Below are 19,397 nucleotides of genomic sequence, written 5' to 3' on the forward strand. Positions count from 1 at the left end.
TTGAATCCATTGGCAAAGTGAGCCAGGGACCTACATCTGGGCATACCCTGCCAACTCAGGGCGAACAAAGCAAACACAAGGAGATGATGAACGGAGTACTGAAACTTTTCAGACACTCACCCCCAGTCACAGATCTGGGTCGAATCCATCATTATTCTTTCGCTCACTTTGCCACCCCAGTTCAGTCACAGCTGTATGCAAATCAGTCTTGATCCTGTGCCTCATGACAACAGTCTAGCCTGAACTGCCAAGCCATGTCTTCACTGGACCAGTAGCAAGCATCCTGGGACCGGTTTCTGGCCAACACCCTTCATCAGCCAGGCTAGCTTGAATCCAGTGGCAAAGTGAGCAAGGGACCCAGGCCTGGGCATACCCTGCCAACTCAGGGCGAACAAAGCAAACACAATATGATGGACGGAGTACTGAAACTTTTCAGACACTCACCCCCAGTCACAGATCTGGGTTAAATCCATAATTATTCTTCAGCTCACTTTGCCACCCCAGTTCAGACACATCTATATGCAAATCAGTCTTGACTCTGTGCCTCATGGGAACAGTCCAGCATGAACTGCCAAGCCATGTCTTCACTGGAACGGAGCAAGCATCCTGGGACCGGTTTCTGGGTAACACCCTTCATCAGCCAGGCTAGCTTGAATCCAGTGGCAAAGTGATCAAGGGACCCACGTCTGGGCATACCCTGCCAACTCAGGGCGAACAAAGCAAACACGAGATGATGGGCGGAGTACTGAAACTTTTCAGACACTCACCCTCAGTCACAGAACTTGGTTGTATCCATCATTAATTATTCTGTAGCTCACTTTACCACCCCAGTTGCTACAGCCAAGAACTACACCTTCAATATTACAATTAGATATATCTCAGGGGGTTTAGCCCTCCCGAATTCTGAAACATACTATCAGGCAGCATTGTAGTACCAATGCCACCCTCTAAATTCGAGAATTTTATTTTTAATATAAAGCTATCTGAAGGGGAACAAAACTACCAGTTTTCGGCGGGGCGTGGCTTGGACGCCGGACGAGATGGCCACCTAGAGGCTCCGCTCCGCCGCGCCGGGACATACTTTTGGTTTGTTGGTGCGTTTCCCGGCGGCTTTTCCAATGGAGCTTAACAGCACCCGGAATCGGAATGCTCGGACTCTCCGGTGAGCTGTTTTTTACATCTGAGCGCGTCGCGCTTGATTAATTTCTTGCCGACGCGCTCGTCTCCTCAGAGACGCCTGCCATCTTAGACGCGCGCTTTGTCAACAATGCATTTAAGCGCTGAGATGAATCCTGTCTACGTACCAGCCCCCCCTGCTTTCTGGGCCCTATGAACTTAGTTTATTGCTGCATCTTCGAAAAAAGGATCTTCCAGAAATTATAACCCCTGGTATATTGGAGTTTGTTTTCTTTTTTACACCGCTTCTCCTGGCTGACATAAATTGGTGCTTATACCTCACAAGGAATACCTGTCTTTTTGGAACTCTTTTTCTTTCTGCCTTCCTCCAGTGTTTATATAAGAAACAGTTTTTTTTTCTTTTTTTTTCTTTCTTGGAGGGTTGTTCACCACTGCATTCGTCTCTTTAGAGGCGTCCGCCATTTTATGTGCGTACCTCCTCAGCAATGAGTTTAACGCCCTGAAACTAATGCTGCCTATGCCTTCCTTCCTGCTGTTCCCTGTATACAGTGCTGCACTTGCTCAGGATCCTGGTTTCAGTGCAACTTGTTCTCTGTGAATGTCACATCTCACATCTCCTGACCTGTACGTAATTTGTACTTGCACTTAACATGGAATGACTGAACTTTTGGACCTGCTAGTGCTTATCCGCATCTTCTTGTCAATTATTTTTGGAAGACAATTTTTCTTGGAGGGTCTTTGTTTGTTTTACGGCACTTACTATAATTGTGAGGACAATCTGGTTCTATGGGTCTATTCTTTTGACTGCATTCCTCCAATAGTCAACCTTATTTGTCTTTCAATCTATGGTGGCCACGATTTTTCTTGGAGGGGCTTTGAAGACAGCTTATTAGACAGTTATTTTGGAAGATTTTCTGTTGTCTCTGTCTTCATTACAGGTGTTCAAGCTGCACTCTGACATCAGATATTTATGGGAAAGCTGCGCAAACCGAAGTTTGTTTTTGTTCCATCGAAGCATTCTTCGTCAGCCTCATCCTTACCCACTCCATCACTCGTCTCCTCTTCTAACATTGCTGAAATGGCTGGAATCGCCTCGAACCGTTCTTCTCCAACGCAACCTACTTCAAGCCAATCCTCTCTCCCTACTGCTTCTTCTAAACGCTTGAAACATGATCCTCCATCTCCAGACAAAACTCCACCTCCCATTTCTATGGAGTTGCTTTTGGAGGAGATACGTGCCTGGCGCCCGTTCGTGGAATAAACTAACAGCAAAATGCTGCTTTTTGAGGAGAGATGGTCTACTATGGAGGCCAGAGTGGCTTCGGTGGAGCAGCAGGTTTCAGAAATACAGGTTAATTCTCAACGTATTTCCTCTGTGGAAAAATCGGTCCTCGCCCTTCAGCAACATACTGAGGATTTAGAAAATAGAAATAGGAGGAATAACCTACGTATATATGGTTTACCGGAGTCCTTGGAAGGTGATGACCCTGTATCATTTTTTTCTTCCTTTCTTCAAAAACTTCTGCCATATACTACGTCTCTCAATATCCAAAGAGCGCACAGACTTGGTTCGCGTTTAACTTCGTTAGCAGCTCCAGCTAAACCACGTGGGGTCATCATCCTCTTTTTGAAATTTACGGATCTTCTCTCAGTCCTGTCTGCAGCGAGGTCTAAACGTCAAATTTCCTGGATGGGTCAGAAGGTGTTCTTCTCTCAAGGTGTCTCCAATGTTACTGCATCTAGAAGGAAAGAGTTCCTGAGTCTTCGTGCTCCTCTTCGATCTCTTGGTGCTAGATATGGTTTATTTCATCCATGTATCTTTAAAGTGACATACCAGAATCAGACTTGGTCCTTCCAAGATCCTGCCGATCTTAAAAACTATATTCATATCCATACTACCACTGGCATGGACACTAGTACTCCTCCTAATGGTTGATTGTTTAACTTTTCTTTTTTCCTTACAGGTTTCCTGTTAAATGGTTTTATATATTCTTCTTTCTATCTGTTATGCAATGGATAGGCCATTTTGCCTTGATACTACTTGATTAGATGTAACGCTGTTCCCTTTACTGTTTACCTCTTTTTGTATCTGTGCTTTGTAGACAATGTTAGCCTCTTATGTTATTGTCTCTCTTGTTATTTGTTCGCTGGTTGTATTTTTCCTTATTGATTATATTAATGTTATCTGATTTATTAATTCTGTTTACTCATGCAGATCTGTTTATGTCCTTACAAACCATATGGTTACCTCCCTATCTCCTTTTCGTCCTGGTGTGGTGGAGTCTTCTAGCCTTGGATGGATCGTCTTCTCGTGTGTCGCCATTACCCCGCTATTTCCTTCTTTGTTCCCCACAGGTATGTTATTTTCAGTCATCCTTTTTGGATATGTACTGTCTCTTCTACTATTTCTCCTTTTTCTCCCTATCCCTTTTTTTCCTTTTTTATCCAGATATCTTTCTCCTTTTTTTCATCTTAGTTTTCATCCTTTTTTTCTTACGCTTTTGCAATTCCTTCCTTTGGCTTTTCCTATTTACTACCTTCTTTTCTGTTATTTATTGGCATCTTCTTTCATCTTTGCATTATTGTACCTTTCGTTTCCTTTCAATTTTTACTGTCTTTACATTCAAAGTTATTTCATGGAACGTAAAAGGTTTAATTAATCCTATTAAACGACAGAGAATCCTTTCCCACCTTGCTTCATATAACTCTGATATAGTCTTTTTACAAGAAACTCATCTTACTGAAGCCGAATCACTTAAACTAAAAAGAAGCTGGGTGGGTACAGTTTTATTCTCTCCATCTCACAATAAAAAAACGGTGTCGCTATTCTTTGTCACAAGAAACTAAAATGTAAATGCATCTCACAAGAAAACGACAATGATGGGAGATGGGTGTTAGCTAAGTTGTTAATTAATTCTGTATCTTTAACTGTGTTTAATATCTATGGTCCTACACAACCTGATTCTTCTTTTTGGCCTTTGATCACACAAAAATGTATTCAATTTCAGGATGATTTGTTTATTCTGGGTGGTGATTGCAACCAGATTGAAAACCCGTTTCTTTGATCGTAAGTCAACAGTTCGCATTATACCTCACAAGACCCACAAAAATGTATTGACACTATCTCTCAAACACACCTCATTGACTCCTGGAGGCTTTCTCACCCTGACACTCTTGACTACTCTTTTTTTTCTCCTCCTCATGCATCTCTTTCTCGTCTAGACTACACCTTTCTTTCTCAATCTTTGTCGCAAAATCTACTGTCCTCTTCTATTGAACCCATAGTCATCTCGGACCATGCCCCAATTGTGACGGTTCTTGACCTGCTCCCTCCACATCCAAAATCCTCACGTTGGCGTTTTAATAGCTCTCATCTTCATGACCCTCTTTTTTCCGCCTCCTTTCGCTCCTTCGCTAATGAATTTTTTTCACTTAATTGAGATTCCAATATTTCTCCCCATCTTCTTTGGGACTCCTTTAAAGCAACAGCAAGAGGGTTCATTATTGATTTTGTCTGTAAAAAAAAGAAGGCTTTCCTTCAGAAACAGAAAAATATATTGGCCCATATTAAACTTTTGGAACATGAATTTTATATCTCCTCTAACAATACAATTTCACCAGAACTCATACGAGCTAAACTTGAGTTTAATAAAGCTACTACTGATAATGCATCATCAATACTGCTTCGCAGTAGTGCTCGCTATTATGGTGGTCGGAATAGAACGGGGAAACTCCTTGCGAATTATCTCAAAGTGCGCAAGGAATGTTCTCTTATAGACTCTATTTACTCTGCCGATAACTCTCTTCTACATAAAAATCAGGAAATACTTAATGAATTTCAACTTTTCTATCGAAATCATTATACACCAGAATCTCCTCCCACTCCTTCTCTCATTCAATCTTATTTTGAGAAACTTCCTACTCCTTCTACTTCCCATCTCAATTTTCTTGGTCTTGAAACTGATCTTTCCCTCAATGAACTCTCCAAAGCCTTAAATACTCTAACTAAAGGGAAATCACCAGGTCCAGATGGTTTTCCTTTTGAATTTTATATGCATTTTTCTGATCTCCTACTTCCTAAACTTTTAATTCTTTTCCAATCCTTTTATTCATCTGGCACAACTGCAGGCACTTTTCAGGAGGCCACTATCTGTCTCATTCCTAAAGCGGGTCGGGACCCCCAATTTTGTAAAAATTATCGTCTGATCTCTCTCGTCAATGAGGATTACAAATTATTTGCTAAACTGCTTGCTTTGCGCTTAGACCCCCTTATGCCTCACCTTATTGGTAAAGAACAATGTGGCTTTGTCAAGGGCAGACTTACCTCAGATAACTCTCGTCTTTTTCTTAATGTTTTAAATAAAAACCCCTCTCTTTCTATCCCTCTGGCTGCTATCTCTGTTGATGCAGAGAAAGCTTTTGAAAGAGTCGATTGGTCTTTCTTGTTTGAATCATTACGCTGGCATCGTTTTGGCCCTAAATTCAAATCGCTTATCTCCTTATTATATGCTGCCCCTAAGGCTGCGGTCCTGGTTAACGGTTATATATCATCTTATTTTTCTCTTCGCCGGGGTGTTCGTCAAGGTTGTCCTTTGTCCCCACTTCTTTTTGTTCTAACTCTTGAACCCTTTTTTACTTCTATTCGTAATAATAACTCCATCTCTGGTTTTCCTTATGGGGATCGCCAATTGAAACTTTCCGCATATGCAGATGATATCTTGTTATTTATTTCTGCTCCTGAAACCTCCTTCCCCCTTTATTACTTGAAATTAAGTCTTTTTCACTGGTTTCTGGATACAAAATTAACTCTGATAAGACTGAAATGTTTCCTCTTACAAAGTTCTGTCTTCCTCACTCCTTCTCTTCCACTGTGTTTGCTTGGAATAGTTCGAAAATTAAATACTTAGGTATATGGTTCTCAAAGTCTATTGCCTCCTCAATTAATCTTAATATGTCTGCAGCCCTATCTCGAATTGAAAAATCCTTATCTGCTTGGAATCCTCTCTTTCTTTCTTGGTGGGGGCGGTTGGATTCGATTAAAATGATGATTGCTCCAATTTTAATATATACTCTCTCTATGCTTCCAATTAATATTCCTGCTTTTTATTTTAAACGTATTAACTCGTGTCTCTCTAGGTTTCTTTGGAACAATAAAAAATCCAGAATTGCTTTAACATCTCTTCGAAAGCCAAAATCTAATGGTGGAGTTAATTTCCCAGACTTTCGTCTTTATCATAAATCCTTCTCACTTCGCCAAGCCTCAAGATGGCTCACACCAGACTCCTCTCCCTTTACTCCCCTTTGGCTTTCCATTGAATAAATATTACTGTTTCCCTTTTCCTTTAAGGAAATCATCCGTTTTTCCTCCAAAACTTCTTATACCTCTCTCCCCCTATTTAGACACATTTGTTCCCTCTTGAAATTCTTCCTGCCACCATGTCCCGTGAATCTTTCTTAGACACTCCCATTTGGCACAATTCGCTTATTCTTCTCAACAACAGACCCGTCTTTTGGAGCACATGGAGATTAAAAGGTATCCTATGGGTTAATCAGTTTTTCGATGGAATTTCTCCTTGTTCCTTTACCCAATTTCAGTCCTTATTTCATTGCCCTCGTTCCTTTTTTGCAGAAATGTACTAGTCTTATGGCTGTTATTCTTGAGACTTATTACTCTCTTCCCTCTTTATCTTCATCTCTTACTAAGACTTCTCTCCCCAACATACTTCTTACTCTTCCTAAAGCCTCCCTTATCTATAAATTTTTCTCAGCCCCTAATCCAGATCGTGTCAAATCTAAGCTGGAGCTTTCTTGGGAACTGGATTTGGGATGCAATTGGTCTGTCACATTTTGGGATAAACTTTGCTCCAGATCCTTAAAAATTTCTCGCTCTGCTTCTCTTACTCAATCTTTGTTTTTCCTTTATCATCGACTTTATCTTTCACCAGCCTCTTTATCACGTTTCTCTGCATCTTCTGACTCGAAATGTTGGACTTGTGGCTCTCCTAATGCTGACCTTTTTCATCTCTTTTTCTCTGTCCTACAGTTTCTGATTTCTGGAAGAAGGTTTGGTCATACATTGTTCGTCTATTTACAATTTCCATTCCTTACTCTATACCTCTCATCTTTGCAGGTAGTCTCTCCGACTCTTTAGACCTTTCTCCACATTGCCATGGTCTTTTTGATCTCTTGCTTGCTCCTGCTTTTCAACATATTTCTCTTAACTGGAAAAACCTCACAAAACTCTCTACACAATTTTGGTGGAATTCTTTATGTCATTTTCATAGACTTGATGTGGCTTTTGCCTCCTCTTGCAATCCAACCATCAATAGAGATCTCTTCTGGTTGCCCCTTACTACCTATTTGGATCGGATGGCCTTGAAGAACACTACACATATCAATTCTGAAAATTTTAAACCCCCTTGAAGGTTTGCATCTCTGTCCTTCATTATTATTATTATTATTTTTACTTGTACTTTCTTTCTTCTCACTTGGTTAAGATTTCTATGATCTTTTATGCTCGACAAAATGTATTGATCTATTTACAGTATTTTGTTAATATGTCATATGCCTTTTATTTTCATATTTCTTCCTTTATATTATAGATTTAATATTCCCCCTCCCCCTGCTACCCTTCTCCTACTTTCCCCTTCCTTTCTCTTCCCCCTCCTACATATACAAAATTCCACAAATTGCTTTTACTATTTGCTTTTTGATATCAGCCATTGTTCTTGATATGATATGCTATTTTAAAGTTTATTTGTTTATATGTAGCTGATATCTTGATGTACTATCAATTGGTTCAATAAAGCTTTTCAAACACAAAAAAAAACTACCAGTTTTCCTCCGCTCTCCTAACTTACTGAAAAAATAAAGGGACAAGACAATAATGGATTTAGTGCATCACATTCAAACTATTTTTAAAGTGAGCAAGTTTGCTGTATGTCATCCATTTATAAAAAATATCTGATTGCGATGGCTGGGGTCTTCAGTTTATGCAGGGATCCTAGATTTATGGAAGGAGGCAGTGTTTGAACGACTGGGGGACTTTTACAATCTATAAAACCTGATCCCCTCGGATTTGCTGGCCCCGCAGTTGGGTTCCAGGAATACAGCCCTTGGTTTTAATTATAACCAGGTAACCTTTTTTTAAGAGAAAATTATGTGATGGTGAAAATGTTGGCACTAAGGATTCTGTCACAATTATATGAGTATATATAATTTATTTGGAGTGGGCAATTGGTATTCTTTGCTACGCCAGACAGGGGAGCAAAAAGAGGTCGATACATTTTTGCTAAAACTGGAAAAAGAAACCGGATGCAGTCTTAAAAAAGTAGGGTGCAGAGGGCTACAAGCTGCCAATGATAAAAGGGTGGCTTTTTTTAAGATGGTTGACTTATTATACACTCACCAGAGCATTGTTTTAGCTGTCAGGATCTTGATCTTGAGACAGGGAATTGGAATCCTGTTTTCTTTCATTTACAACGATTTTGAGTAGAAGTCTTTGACGCTATTAATTTATTGCTATCAGTACAAATTATGCCTTCTTAAAGTTTGGTCCTATCCAGGTCCTCATTCGAGGTTTACCATCTGAAAAAATATCAGCAATACTTTGTCTCTATAGCCATACCAGTAGCCAGGTTGCTGATACTCCAGAAATCGAAATCGGATAAGATACCATTGATTCATTATTGGTATGAGAAGATGGCCAGGACTTATAATTGGGAAGAAGCATATGCTAATCGGCTAGGGGCCATCCATAAATTCAAAGCGATATGGTCAGGGTTTTTCTTAGCATTGGCGGCCAATGATTGATAAATAACACATTCCAATCCCCCTCTCTCTTACAAACGCCAAAATGATAGATGTATAAAAGTCTGCTACAGTAATGTAAAGATCTCCTCTAGTAGGCCCGTTGCAGTTTCATGGATAATTCACATCGCTGTTTTTGTGCACAATGCACTTTTTTTTGGGATGAATTATTTTTTTATAAGATTATAATAATAAGTAAATAGGTCTCTTGCAAGCGCACAAATGATAGATATAAAAAAGTCTGCTAGAATAACTTAAGTATCCCCTCTAGTAGGCCTGCTGCACTTTCAGACATAATTCAAATATCGCACAATGCACTTTTTTTTGGATGGGAGATTATATACAAAATTATATTAATATGTACATAGGATTCTTTTTAGGATATTATAATGGTTGTTTTAGAGGGTGATCCATAATTAATAAGCTACTATTTATGAATTTTGAATTTTCTTGTCCTGCCTGTAGCAATATTTATGTATCTCTGTCGCAATTTTAATAGAGTACTGTTTGCACAGTAGATATTTAGACTGCCATTATGGAGAATTCTACTGGAAGAAATGTTGATGACTATTACTCTTGCACTTTTATGAATTTGGAACCATGTTTTCATCTACTCAAATAAAAAATATAAATATTTTTTTAAAGGCAACCCACTACAAGAGCAATGTCAGCAAGGCTTTCAGTAAACCAGCATGCTCTTCAAGGTAAACAAGTACTGTGGGAACCTCTTTTAAGATTTACCACTCACCCACTAAGAGCAGAAGAGCACAGCCATCAACAACTTTGAGGACAAGATGAACAAAATCTAAAAACACTTTAACAACACTACTGCACCCATCATCACAGTGACAATCCTATGTCATAGCATGCAAAAATGGATCCCCCCGACAATCCTATCCCCACTGATTTGACAAAATAATAATTCCTCAATGCCCCATCATATGAAGATGACATTATCCAATCAACAATAGAAAACCCTGTGAGCATCAGCAAATCCTTCCTGGACCACCCCTCAAGACTGGAAATATTCTCTTCGTATTCCTGCTCGTACCCAAAAAAGCCTAACATGAACCACAATGACACTGCATGCTACTCTCCAATAAGTAACATACAATTCCTGGGCAATATCACTGAGAAGGCTGTAGACAGTGATCTATATGAGAGGATCGAGAGCAAAGTTTCCTGCAAAACTTTTGGACGACAGTGCAGTAAGGAGATGGCTTTCCTTCTGGTCTGTATGTTGGCACCATAGAGTTATTTGATTCTAAAGGCCTCATTCTTGTAAAAATGAACTATTGCTCCAGAAGTATGTGTGCTTCTGCCACTTTGCAGACGTCAACATGAGTATGATCAGGTAGAAAATATAGGTATTTGAGAAGGAACTCTACAGATCCTGGGTCCGTCCTCCAAATAAAATCCCTAAACATGTAATGTAATAGTTAAACCCTAGTGATACGCATACCTTAACCCCTTCAGTGCCCGCCCCTTTCCCCGCCCTGTGCCGGCCGTTTCATTAGCGGGCGGGGTTTATGACGAGCTGGTCTCGTCATGGGCACAGCGCAACCGCGGCCCATGACGAGACCAGCTCGTCATGGGCATTGAAGAGGTTAAGTGTTCTTTGCCCACCCATTACCTTACTGATCTCCTCAAAAGTAATTTGTTGCTTTTGCTATACTTGGGGATTTCAGGGCTGAGCACACCCCTAGGAACGCCCTGACACAGACTCATTAAGGTGAGCATAACTGAACCTGCAACACACATAGCAACTGGACATTCACAATTACAAAGTCCCATACACCAATTTCCAAGCCCTTTCCAATACTAAAATGGGTAGGTGATTGTCAGTGAATTGCCAGTGCAAAGACAACTGCTCCCAGTATTTGGATAACTGTGTTAGTGGGTGAAATTGTGTCAAAAACATATTACGATTTATCAGAACATATAAATATTGTTAAAGTCTGACACTGTATATTAAAAAAAACTATTTCTAGAACTCTTACCGGCCCAGTTTTGCTGCTAGAGCTCCTCCAACATTAGCCCCAACGAGGACACCAAGAGTAAATATGGAAACAATTACTGACCATAGAAGAGTCAACGTATTTTCATCCAACTCTTTTTGGTACCGGTCTTCCCATGTTTCATTTATAAATTTTTGAATGTACTAAACAAGAAAAGAACAAAGTTACTCACATCTAAATCAGATGATAAATCACCATGAAAGTAGTCTGCATTAACTCTCTAATCTATAGCGTAAAGTAGGCCTTGATTACATAGTATCTATTTTTGCTTTGGGCTTTCCTTAGAATCAGTGTGGAATTCACCAGACCAACACATGATAACAATATTGGTAAGCTTTAGCCTAAGTGTTGGTTTCTGTACCGTTGTTCTAGGCAGTTATGTCGGGGCATATTATCAAGAAACGGCGTTACAATTATCGCCGCTTTAGCGGCAGAAAACTGCCGCTCAAGCGGCGATAATGGGCATGATAATGTGCCCGTGAGAATTCCCATAGAATCCCATGTTCTGGTGTCAACATGGGCTTCTATTGGAATTCTCTGCAGCATATTATCAAGCCCATTATCGCCGCTTTAGCGGCAGTTTTCTTCTGCTAAAGCGACGAAAAATTTTACGCCGTGCTTGATAATATGCCCGTCAAGTTTTCTTTTTACTGTTCTGTGTCAGAAACAAAGAGGGAGGGAAAGGATGAGCTGGGTCTGTCCTCCAAATAAGATTTATAACACAAAACAAGAACCCAGCCATTCTGAGGAGTCAAACCCTCCTATTGAAAAAAACATTTTTGTTGTAAAACCTTCACCCATAAGGGTGACTGCTTGGTGGCATGCTTCATCATTGGGTCCATACCGTTCTGCAATGGAATCGGGCACGCTGAGACCTACGGGTTACGTGGGAGCAGTTTAAGTGACTATGCAATGACAAAAAGGATAATCTAGGAGGGAAGAGTGGGTGGGGGTGTTGTGAGCCGTAGTAACCCTGGTGGGTGAGGGTTTTAAAAAAACTATGTTTTTTTTTTAGGGAGGGTTAGACTTCTCAGAATAGCTGGGTTCTTTTAACTGTTCTTCATTTCTTTTTAGGGTACTGGCTACTGCCATACAAATGTACTAACCATGTTACTTGATGCAACACTTGTCGTGGTATTTATGATGGTTTCAATGTATCTTTATACTAATAAAGAACAATTACATAAAAGAACTAGAACTGACATACAAAAGCATAAAGAAATAGCGTACCTTTTTTAGTTGTGTATCAATATTTTTTGTAATGTATTTTCATTAGATACCTGTTCATATTTACCAATATATATTAGAGACATAGAAACAAAAATATAACAAACTATTAAACCCCATGGATAAAACTGTTAACAATCAGATGCATTTTTTGAAAACCTAGGCAAACAAGAAATATTCTTTAGATGTCTTCAGTGGAATCCCTACCTGCATTTCCTGACAATAGCCACCTCAGGGTCTAGCTAACAACTTGGGAGTTTAAAGCAGTAGTGGGCAATCCTTAAGGGAGGAAGGGCCGCACCACCACCTTTTTTCAAACATGAAGACTGTATGTCAGGCTGAGTAAAGGTCAGCCTGGAAGACACTCTTGATGTTCATGTCATGCAACCAGGCTCTCTACATGCTCTAACTGTGCAGGTGACTGGGTGCCTGAGATTAACTTTGCCGGTCTGAAGAATTCACAGCCATGTGGGCAAGACCTCCTCAGTCCAGCAAAGCATTCAGAGGTCCTCCCCCTCATAATGAGCAGGTGCGTTACAGAGAGATTTGGATCTGAGTGGTTCATTTTTAAGCCCGAAGGGCCCATGCCGACTGTACACCTGTGAGGCCTCCGTGATGTGTGAGGGACTGTCGAATCCTCTCATTTGCTGACCCATGACAAGGTCATCCACTAAGAAGAGGCGGCAGTCATAATCTTCTAGGAACCACTGTGGCTTCCCTTTCACTACCGAGATCATTTCTGCAGCCCGGAAAGTGTTTTAAAAAAATGTTGTGTGGGCATGCATGTATTAATGTATGTGTGTTTATGCGTGTGTGCTGTTAATGGGTGTGTGCATATATATGTGTTTGGGAATGTTGGGTGTAGGTGTGCACACTTGTGAACAGATGGATGTGTGTGAGTGTGCATGTAGATGTGTGTGTGCGAGCATGTGGGTGTATGTGTAGCCCAACCGCCACCCCTGCTCCAATTGACAGCCACAGCTGCTTTAAAGTGCTTTAATATTTTGAGTTCAGAATTGAAATATAACTTCAAGATTCCGTCCGGTTTGTGAAGGGTAATCATCTTAGATAAATAGGCTGGGCTTAGAGGTTCAGCCAGATTCTTTCCACTATTGAGTCAACTGACATGGGAAAATCGAGTAAAGTTGCCAATTTTTACTGTGAGCAGGTGAAAAACTACTGGGGTTGATTATGTGGGATTCTCAAATGTTCTGTGGATTTAATTGGTGTTCACATTGTTAGTCTTTAGAGCAAATACCTTTTGGACCCAGAGAGGTGTAGACCTCACTGTTCATTTTCCCTTTGCGTGCCTTTACGCTATACATTGTCCTGTTTTAGAGAAATTTTACTGAAGTCTCCACTATGTCGACACCTTCCTGCTTTTTCCAATTTAACTAGGTTTACCTGTCTTCCGGCTTTAATTTAGGACTAGCTTAGACGACTTTACATTTATTCATGCATAGATAGGAGGATCGATATCTTTACACTGATCATCAAATCCTAGTTTCATCTTTTGTATTGCTGCAACTAAATTTAATGTATGCCTTATGCTAGTGAGACTTAATTTCATCTGACGTTTCTGTTTACCAATGGTGATTTTGAATTTTTATAATATGTTCTTGAGATTCATTCAAATCAGTTAGGCTTTGAAGTTGTAATGAACTCATTTACCTTATCCATCAGTTTATGGTCTTCATTGTGTGGCCAAATGGGTTAAACCGTATTTGAGTTGTTGGAATAATTTAAACTCCTTTTTATCACAGTACTGGGTTTGATGTAATTACTTTGAAGAAAACAAACCCTTGGCACTATCATAATAAATTGAGGGATTGGAAGTGAGAATGTCTTCTTAATCCTGCTAATCAGATTTAAAACACATGATTTGCACAGCCCCAAAGTAATAACCCCATGCAGTGACAAAATGTGCAAAGACCGAAAGGGCAGAATTTCAATGTGCCCCAAGCACCAGAGATGCAAGTTCCACAACCCGGACACCACTGCAAAATGTGAGTGGCCCCATATTAAATTCTAACCAAGTTCCAAACGTGAATCAGAGTGACTTTCAGGAATAGTAACCTGACTTAACAGTGTCCCATGTTTGATAAAATCGGGAACTATGGCTCTTAACAGTCTGATTGATGATGCCTGAGAGGCGAGGAAGATTGCATTCTTGATGCAGTCTTGGAGGTAGAGCAGAGTGGTCCATTCGTAGATAGTGAGGTCAATGGCCACCCTGTAACATTTTTGATCAGCACTGGTGCTACCGGATCTACTGTTAAAACAGTAGCGGTTCCAAACCTGCCCCTCCCCGCAAAAATAATCCAAGTTTTAAAAGTCGCAAATAAATGAATGACTAGCCCCATAATGGAGAAAGTACCATTAAAAATAGGGTCATTTCAGGAGAATCAACAATTTGTAGTATGTGATTCGAGTCCTGTGAGTCTGTCGTGACGCGATTTGTTGTACGAGTTGAATTGATGTTGTTGTATATGCTTTATTTCAGCAACAAGTGTCATAAAAGCTGTAGGAAATTTTTTAATGATAAAAAGGAATACATATTAAACACATGGTACAGCAGCATGATAAAAGTGATATGCACAGGCAGTCCATAAAAGTACACTATTGCACCCCCATGGGGGATGAGGTTGCCGAAGATTACATTGTAAAAGCTATTATACAGTTCATCAGTAAAAACACAAATATTTTACAATAACAATAACGGAATAGTAGCAGCATAACAATCCCTCCTAAAGTGTTATAGGCCCAGTGTAAAACCCCCAGACACACCTTGTAGAAGTTGATTAGGCTCTCATTAGAATAACAACAGAGAGAACCGAATATAAAGTGCAAGTGCGTAAGCTGTGGACTTCATGAGCAGCTAAACGGCCGTCAACCACTATGGCAATTTCATCTTGGCTTCAGTTGGTGCAGTGTTAGGCCACTCTCGACAAGGCCTTTTGCCTAATTAGCCAAGCGTGGCTGAGGAATTTAGCTACACCACAAGCAAAAAGGGGTTTGGAGTCGGACCTGAGAATGCGCAGGGCAGCCAGATGGTCCTGTGTGCCCAACTGTCGGCATATTGGTTTTAGCCACTTAGACCTTGGAGCGTTGTATGCCGAACATGCAAACTCAACATATGCAACACTTTCCAACGGGGCCCTGCAGCATGGACATCTGTTTGGAGGAGTGCCATTTTGCAGTTGTCACACAGACAGGAAGTGTGCTGAACCTGAAATGAATGTACAACATTCTATCCCTCGGGACCTGGATTATATCTAAAGAAGGCTTTAGGCATCTGGTCTGCTTATGTAAATAAAATTCTGCTGTCAAACTGCCGACATTAGGTTTACAGATTTCCTGGCAGTCCACCCAATCCCAAAACAGCCGTTTAAGCTCCTCTTTGCTTGGTGGTTCCTGCCTATCCCAGTAAGCTTGAAGCCCCATAGCTGACAGTGTTTTCCTAATGTTTAAAATCCATCCTATTTTACGGCCAACATCTATTTGTGTGACCTCGGTAAGGGCTTCAGCGTAATTAGAGAGCTCAGGGGTCCGCCTTATGTGAGCTCAGAAGAGCAATGGGCACAGCCTTGCAGTATCCCCAATCGACCACCTGCCCATGTCGAGCATTAGAGGTTTGAGTGGAATGTTACGGGGCAACCATTTATTGTACACCAAATGGTGTGGAGTTCCAGACCCTTGATGTTGCCATTAAATTGGTCAATCAATCTTCAACAATTGAATTGTTCCCTATGATGACAAATGAAGGATTACCCCTAGATCCCAAAGACACGGTGAAGCCAAAAGTTTGGGATTTTTCAGGAAAGGACATTGGACTCATAAAATGAGTGGAGCCTGTCCATAATAAAAAAAAGCCCAATGTTGAGTACCCAAAAACCATGCAATTTAATCTTACCTTTGAAACTTTGCTGCGATTACTCCAGTGATTAAGTCAATGATTTAACAAGGCATTTTAAAGGAGATTATGGGGAGTCCCTATAGCTCACCGGCATGGGTTTACAGAAGCCTAGCGGTAAGTACTGCATTGTTCAGGATTCAAGAAAGATCAACACTATGGTTGTTCCTTGTTGACCCATGGTAACAAATCGAGCTTTTTTTAACTTCAGACTCCATGTGAGGCTGAGTGGTTAATTTTCATTGCTCTTTGCCGGGCTTTATTCTCCATACCATTGCATGAGGACAGTCAGTTCCTCTTTGCATTGCACTTCTGCAACCCTGTTTTGGCATGGTGCTGAGTCCCACAAGGGTATATGGAGAGTCTGTCTATTTTCAACCAGATTCTTAAAAATAATCTGGAGTCCCTGATCATGCCCTGTAACTCTGTCCTGGTGCACTACATTAACAGCCTGTTGGTTGCATCAAATACACAAAAAGCTTGCAAGACTGTTACTACTGCCCTGTTGAACCATTTACCTGAGAATGGACATAAAGTGTTCCCAATTAAGTTGCAGTACGGTTTAAGGGAAGTTCTGTATCTCAGACATCATACTGAGAAAGGAGAAAGGAAGATGTCACAGGAAAGAATCTTGGCAATTATGCAAATTAACCCACCAACTACACAGTGAGAAGTCAGGATCTTTCTAGGAATGGTAGGCTACTGTTGTCAGTGGATACCCAACTTTTCACTAGTGGCTAAGCCTTTAAAAAGGCTGACACATAAGGCTGTGCCATATCCGGTACCCTTGGATAACAATTGCATAGTTGTCTTCCTAGAGCTGAGAGAAAGTCTCTGTTGTGCCCCAGCACTGGGAATGCTTGATTACAATAAACCTTTTGCTCTTTGCTGCAGTGAGAGGGAGGGCTTTGCTCTCTCAGTGCTTACACAAATACATGGAGGTGTCCGCAGGCCCATTTCATATTTCTCTGCTACACTTGAGCCAGTAGCTGTAGGGCTGCCTCTATGTCTTAAATCTGTGGCGGCCACGGGTGTCAACATAGAGAGGTTTGAAAGCATTATGATGGGTAATCCATTGACTGTCTTTGTTCCCCACTTTGTTGAGATATTGTTAACCAGAACCCAACACAGCACTTAACAAATAGCCGTCTCACCAAGTATGAGCAAATCATACTTGAGGCTAAGTTCATCACACTGAAGCACTATTCCATTTTGAATCCTTCTACTTTCCTTCCCCTTCCAGAGAATGAAAGTGATGATGGTGAAGTGGAGCATGGCTGTCTCGATGTCACTGACCTGTGCACCAAGCCAAGACATATATAAATATATATGAATCTTATTTTGCTCTGTTTGTGGATGGCTCATGCTTGCAAGACCATGGAGAAAATTTCAGAGCTGCTTATGTAGTTTATAGAGTTTCAGTAGTTAAAGCTTCCTGACTTCAAGGAGTACCCTCCGCACAAGGTGATGCATTGATTGCTCCTACAAGAGCATGCTGTGTTTCAGACCAGCTGAAGGTGACAATTTTCACTGATAGTCAGTTTGGCTTAGATATCGCGCATGACTTCGGACAGTTATATTCCCAAAGGGGATTTATGACTTCTTCAAGGTCCCCCATAAGAAATGGTGAGCAAGTAAGGACTTTTCTTGAAGTGTTGCTCAATTTGTAGTTGTGAAATGCTCTGCACACTGAGAGAGGATTATGTGACAGTGGGCAACAGGTATGCTTACAAGGTTGTAATTTACTGTGCTCATAATGCTTGTAGCTTTAATGGGGAGTATAGGAATGAGGGAACAGATGAGACCAATTTCAATCTTTTATTAACAATTGCTGATACATGGGAGGAGGTTAAGAGGCTTCAGGATGAGGTGTCTGAGGCAGAACAGCAAAGTTGGGTTGAAGGAGTTTGTGTCAAGAGAGACAATTACATTTGGGTTTCATGAGATGGAAGACCTGTTTTGCCAAATAGTCTTTTGCCACCAGTGGCTAGACATTATCATGGGCCTTCTCATGTAGGAAGGAATGCCATGGTCCGCTTGTTTAGGCAGACCTGGTTGAACCCCAGATTCAGATTGATGGCTGACCCATTGTGTCACAGATGTGTTATGTGAAAAGATGAATATAGAGAAGAGAACCACACTGAGCCACATAGGAAGATTAGATGGTCCATTCAGCAGGATGCAGTAGGATTTTATTGAGATGTCTGTGTGCAATGGGCTGAGAAATGTCCTGGTTATTATGTATATGTTCTCATGATGAGTTGAAGTTTACCCAATCAGGAGGTATGACAGACTCACAGTAGCTAAACTGTTGTTGAGGAAGTTAATACCTTGTTTTGGGTTCCCGACTTCTCTAGAGTCAGACAGAGGGACACACTTCCAAAATGAGATCCTGAGAATGTTGAGTGCAGCATTACACGTGGAACAGAGACTGCATTGTAGCTATTGACCTGAGGCTTCAGGTCTGGTGGAGCAATTTGTTGGCAAACTGAAATCAGATTAGCAAAAGTGTGTGCTTCAACGTCTTTGAAGTGGCCTGATGCTTTGCACCTTGTGTCGATGAGTCTTCACAGCATTCCTCACCAGAGGACAGGATTGTCCTCCCATGAAGTTATCATGGGCAGAGCAATGAGACAGCCAGCTGTACCTGCAAATGCACCTGTGAACATTACAGATGACATGATTCATGATTACTGCAAAGGACTGGCTGAAGTGGTGTGTTCTGTGACTCACCATATTGAAGCAGCTTCAGCCCCACCTCACTCGGAGTAGTGCCTTGGCCTTAGTCCTGGTGACAGAACTTTGGTGAAGAAACGTGTGAAGAAGAGTTACTGGGGCCCTGCTGGCGTGGCCCTTTCGAGGTGATTCTAGTCATCATAACTGCTGTGAAATGCAGTGGTCTCCCCCACTAGGTGCATGCTGCACATACTCATAGGGTTCTGTGTCCCTTTAATGATGTAACAGCAAATCTCCCAGAAGTCCCAGTGGTGTTTGAAAGATCACAGGAGCAGATTAGTCACGCTGTAGGGGACTAGTGAGAGTCTGAAACACCACTTGTTTAGCCTGAGGGGGGTCCTATTAAATTGACAATTGGAGCTGAAGCAGGAAAGTCTTCTCCTGTGGTGGGGACTAAGCCAGACCCTGGCGAATAGTGGTGCTGTAGAACCGCGAGTGACTGCCAGATGAATGTGGACTCTAAACCATTCCGGAGGATACTTAGGATGCTGAGGTGAGTGACAGAGAAGGTGAAGGACTTGCACTTAGGTATCCCAGAAAACGCCAGTCCGTGTAAA

At 41.1% G+C, this 19,397-nt stretch overlaps 1 protein-coding gene across 1 annotated transcript in view; it reads right to left on the reverse strand.

Annotated features, from left to right (window-relative positions):
* LOC146783986 (solute carrier family 2, facilitated glucose transporter member 11-like) overlaps positions 1 to 19,397 on the reverse strand; it is a 408,912-nt gene that overhangs the window by 311,004 nt on the left and 78,511 nt on the right. The window contains exon 3 of the mRNA XM_085633328.1: positions 10,947 to 11,107. Coding sequence (XP_085489454.1) covers positions 10,947 to 11,107 — 161 coding nt within the window. The remainder of the gene's footprint in view (positions 1 to 10,946; positions 11,108 to 19,397) is intronic.

This window comes from Triturus cristatus, chromosome 11, assembly GCF_964204655.1.
Source record: "Triturus cristatus chromosome 11, aTriCri1.1, whole genome shotgun sequence".
In the NCBI taxonomy this organism is placed as follows: domain Eukaryota; kingdom Metazoa; phylum Chordata; class Amphibia; order Caudata; family Salamandridae; genus Triturus; species Triturus cristatus.